Raw genomic sequence first — 5,000 nt, forward strand, 5'->3', positions numbered from 1 at the left:
GCTCATGTTCTTGGACCAGATGGAAACACTAACGAAAAAGATCCATTTGATGTGAGTTTTGTTGATGGTGTAGTAATCGAGGATACCACTCAAAAAGTTAAGCCTGCTAAGCCACCACCGCCTCGACCTGTACTTCCTAAGGTCCAGAAAGAAGAACCTGAAGAAGAGGTCGACCCCTTCGACACATCCATAGCAGAAAAGCACCTGCCTGTAGATCACCTTACCTCTCCTGACGCAGACGCAAGTCTTCCAGAAGCACTACAGCCACAGGCAGAAAGTGACATTACTAAGTCGGCAAGCTTTGACCCATTTGACACGTCTATTGCAGAGAGTTTTGGAAAAACTGAACTTAAAGTTCTTGAAAGTGAATTGCTTAGTGTAGATCAGTCAGGTACCCTCAGTAAGAGTGATTCTGACTTTGACTTTAATCCAAGAGAGGAAGAGGAGCCTAAAGCTGCCCCCTGCTTGCTTACCAGTTCAGAGATCGAGGACACTAGTGCGCCAGTTCTTGCACCTTCTCAGGACGCACTTGCTGACGATTTCGATCCTTTTGATACTTCCATTGCAGCGAAAGTTGAGATACAGACTCTTGAGGCAGAGTTTCTGACACAGCCAGAAAACAGTCAACAGAAATCTGAGGAGCAGTCTACTCCACTCAAGAAGAAGCAGCCACCACCACGCCCTGCTCATTCCCCTGTATACCTGCTCGCAACTACACCTTCAGATAGTAATCCTACACTTTTACCATCAAGTGCCAACGAAAAATCTTCAGGTGACGATATTGATCCATTTGACACATCTATTGCTGAAAATTTTGGAAAGACAGAACTTAAGGCTCTTGAAAATGAATTGTTGTCTTCCCAAAATGCAGTTCAGGAGGTAAAGCAAGTTCCTGAGGAAAAGAAACCCGACGACAGAGCCCTTGATCTTCCAATTAAACCTCTTCGCCCACCATCCCCTCGTTGTCTCTTAGCTGCTACACCACTAGACGAAAATCCAACACTCCAGCCTGTTTTACAACCAGCAGCAGATGCCCCATCTTCAATAGCAGAGGATTTTGATCCTTTTGACACATCAATTGCTGATCAGTTTGGTAAGACTGAACTTAAGGTACTTGAGAAAGAATTTCTTGTAAGTGGTTCATCCAAAAAAGTAGAAGAGGACGATAGTTTTGACCCACGAGCAGCAGTAGAAGCACCAGCAAAGCCATCAAAACCTTCTAGACCGCCATCCCCAGCTCGTTCCCAGTGTCTCTTGACTGCTTCCCCCTCACCAACAGGTGCTCCACCTAGTTTGGAGCTTCTAGCTCCTACTGAGACAAAACCAAAAACTCCTGAAACAGAGAGTGATCCATTTGATACTTCGATTGCTGATAAGTTTGGCAAGACTGAACTTAAGTATTTTGAAAGTGAGTTGCTTGACACAGCACCAGGTGCAGTAGCTGATCCATTTGACGAGTTTGATCCAAGAGCAGAAGAAACTAAACCAAAGGCACCACAAAGACCTCCTAAACCAGGCAGGCCTCCAGTGCCACCAGCTCCGTGTCTTCTTGCAACTACTCCCACAGACTGTAGTGTACCTCTTCAACCCTGCTTAGACGCACTTCAGGAACCTAAGGAAGCAGCAACAGCAGAGGAGGAAATTGATCCTTTTGATACCTCCATTGCAGACAAACTTGGTAGAACTGAAATAAAATTCCTGGAAGAAAGTCTTCTTTCAAAAGAAGAAAGTCAGGCCAAACTTAAGCCTCAAACTTTTGTAGCTTGTGCAGAGAACACCACTAACGCTGCTCTGCCAGAGGCAAGTGAAGTTCCTTCCTTGACAGCTGATCATTTCCTTTCATCTTCTCCCACTGAGGATCTCAGACCTACTCTCCTGCCTACATCAAGTGTGACAGAAGAGTCTGCACAAGATTTTGATCCGTTTGACACTTCCATTGCAGACCAGTTTGGTAAAGCAGAACTAAAGACTCTTGAGAGTGAACTCCTTACAGATTCAGGTGTCAAAAGAAACCTCAGTGACGACGAATTTGATCCACGTCAAGAGGAATCTAAGGCTCCAAAGCGACCACCAGCCCCTGCTCAGAAACCTGCAACACCTGTCAATTTGTTAGACTCCAGCGACGATCATACCCTACCTGATCAACCAATACAGGTTCTCCAGGCACAGTCAGCAAAAAACCCTGAGACTGTGGACGATTTTGATCCATTCGATACCTCAATAGCAGCTGATATTGGACCAAGCAAAGCTGAATTGAAATATCTTGAGACAGAGCTCTTAAGTGCTACTAAAGATCCATTTGATACTTCAGAGGTATAAGCTGAGAATTTAGTTTTTTTGAGCAAGACATATAATACAATATCAAGATGGATTTCACAGGGAATGTGAAGAATCCTTTCCTCTTTGATGACCCTGCACCACCTGCTGATGTTGGTGATGCAGCGGCAAACCCATTCCTTAATGGTGGTCCCTTTGACTACTCAGCCACCTCATATACAGGTATCAACCCCTTCAGTGATCAGATTGATGATTCCAATGCTGCTGCTGCTGGGCTGTTTGGGGATGCAATGTCTTATCCAACTGACATGAATCCATTTGGAACAATTCCAGATGTCTCACAGCCATTTGGTGCAGTGGAACCACAACCACAGACAGACCTCTTTGGAGGGCCTGTACCTCCAATGAACCAGGTGTCTGGTGATCTTTTTGGTGAGCCCATAGTTCCAACCTCTGTTCCAGCAGTATCTCACCATGGATCAGTACCTCCGCCTGTGCCTCCAGCTCCCCAGCATCCCCCAGTTCCACCACATCCCTCAGTTCCTCCGGCAAGACCACAGCCACCGGCTTCAGTTGCTTCTCCTGTGATTGACCTTATGAGCGATGGTCCAGTGATTGAGGAATCACATGCAGCACCAGGAAGACCTCCACCTCCCAGACCGCCTCCCCCTTCGAAGGAAACAAAGGACCTTTTGCAAACAGTCATAGGAGCCATGGAGGCTACAACAGACACATTACATGAAAAACTTAACACAACAAGAACACCTTGTCCTTCTCCAGGGAGTGCTGTTGCTAATTCCCCAAGTCCCACGCCAGACATACAAGTCACAGAACCTGAGAAGGAACCAGACTCCTTCAGTGCCATCTTTGGTCAGACAATTGATGAGAGCGACCATGAGATGGAGGAACCCAAGACTATGGTTGATACAGCACCAGCACAGGAAACAACTATTACGTCAGAGGACATTGATCTATTTGGGGATATGCCATCTCAAAAGCCTAAAAGTAAGCAGGATATTCTAAGCTTATTTAATAAACCACAGGCTCAATCTACATCACAGGTTGATTTGTTGTCAGGTGACCTTTTGACAGAAAGCATTACTGCAGAAGATAGTGAAACTACCACACAAGTGAAGCCTGTGGATTCATCCTCTGTAGAAGTAGCACAGGATACTCAACCCATTGACCTTTTAGCAGGAGACGAGATAAGTGAAACTGCTGCACCACCTGTCAGTGCAGCTGGAAGCAAGGAAGCCGTCCCTAGCGAGACAGTACCAGGAACTACCCATATAGAAGCTCAGAGTGAGGCAGTCGTCATCGAGGAGTCTGTGTCCCCTGAACAGATGAGTGAACAGACTGACAGTGAACCCACTGTTATTGAAACTAACCTTCAAGGAGCCGCTGAAGAGGCTAACAAGATGTCTATCCTTGAAGGTGAGGCTCAGGATTCCGCTTCCATGAATGAAGAGAAGGTCGAAGAGGTATTTGGATCGCCTGAGCCCATTCCTCCTGCGATAAATAATACTCAATTAGAACCATTGGAACTACCTAGTAAAACAGAAACATCAGAAATACCAAGCCAGGAAGAAATTTCCAATGAAGCTGGAAAAGAACTACAAATAGAAGACGAAACTAACCAGAGTAAAACAGACGTAGAGGAAGTAATTGGAGTTCCATCTTCCGTGGCAGAACCCAAAGATGCTTTTGGAGATGTTGATGCCCTTGATGCATTTAGTGCTCCCCCAGAAGCAGACCAAGGGGCTGCCCTCTTTGGAGATGCTACAGCTCCCTTCCCTAGTTCCTCTGGTGATGCCCTGTTTGGTGAATCTCAGCCTGTTCCCCCAGCTTCTCCAGCAGCCAGTCTCTTTGGTGACGTCTCACAAACGGCCCCACCAGCATCTCCTGCTGCAAGCCTCTTTGGTGATGTATCCACTGCACCTCCTGCATCTCCAGCAACTAGTCTTTTTGGTGATGTGCCTCATTCAGTACCGCCAGCCTCGCCAGCTGCTGACCTCTTTGGAGATGCCCCCAAGGCTGTGCCTCCTCCTTCCCCGGCTGTTGGTTTGTTTGGGGATGTCCCAGCCAATGGTGCAGGGTCTTCAGGGTTTGATATTTTTGATGGTGAAGCTGCCGAAGTTGTGCCGGCGCCTTCAGGAGCAGACTCGACTGGAGCTGCTCTCTTTGGGACGGCGACTCCTGCACCCAATGTCGGCATGAGCCTCTTTGGAGCTGGTAACGAACCCACTCTAGACATTTTCGCAGAGAGTGAGGGGAATACAATGGTTAATCCCTTTGCTCCTACTCCTGCTGCACCTACCGGTGCCCCAGCACCGGCAACAGCAGCAGCAGGTGTTAAAGTTGCAACTGATGAAGAATTTGACGCCTTCTCAGCACGGTTTGACAAGGTCGCTGGAGATGAGACGGATGAGCTTCACGTTGATCCATTTGCCACGACGGTGCGAGGTAAGTGTGCTGCCCACCTTTGTCTCAGTAGAAGGGCAGAATCTTAGCAGGAGAGCAATTTACTGGAAGTAGATAAATAAGATGGGCTTCCATTTACGTCAGTTATTATATTTGGAAGATCATTTGCATCATTTCTATTTGCATGTTGTAGATATTGCACATTAGAATTCCTCTCTCCTGTAGCTGCTTCCCCATGGGGAGACACCGGCGAGTCGGGAACGGCGGCAGCAGAAGGATTCGGCTTTGGGGACACCGGTGGC

The 5,000-nt window shown here is 47.2% G+C and overlaps 2 protein-coding genes across 4 annotated transcripts in view; both read left to right on the forward strand.

Annotated features, from left to right (window-relative positions):
• Window positions 1-2,319, forward strand: part of stnA (stoned A) — a 25,447-nt gene extending 23,128 nt beyond the window's left edge. For both annotated transcript variants that reach the window (XM_086550187.1, XM_086550188.1), the window contains exon 2: window positions 1-2,319. This exon is cut by the window's left edge and continues 1,475 nt beyond it. In XM_086550187.1, the coding sequence (XP_086406313.1) occupies window positions 1-2,319 (2,319 nt within the window).
• Window positions 2,320-2,366: 47 nt separating this feature from the next.
• Window positions 2,367-5,000, forward strand: part of stnB (stoned B) — a 19,585-nt gene continuing 16,951 nt past the window's right edge. For both annotated transcript variants that reach the window (XM_086550185.1, XM_086550186.1), the window contains exons 1-2: window positions 2,367-4,740; window positions 4,924-5,000. The exon at window positions 4,924-5,000 is cut by the window's right edge and continues 116 nt beyond it. In XM_086550185.1, the coding sequence (XP_086406311.1) occupies window positions 2,367-4,740; window positions 4,924-5,000 (2,451 nt within the window). The remainder of the gene's footprint in view (window positions 4,741-4,923) is intronic.

The sequence above is a fragment of the Penaeus japonicus genome, unplaced genomic scaffold (assembly GCF_977035675.1).
Source record: "Penaeus japonicus unplaced genomic scaffold, GWHDUDI00000001_assembly GWHDUDI00000023, whole genome shotgun sequence".
Lineage (NCBI taxonomy): Eukaryota > Metazoa > Arthropoda > Malacostraca > Decapoda > Penaeidae > Penaeus > Penaeus japonicus.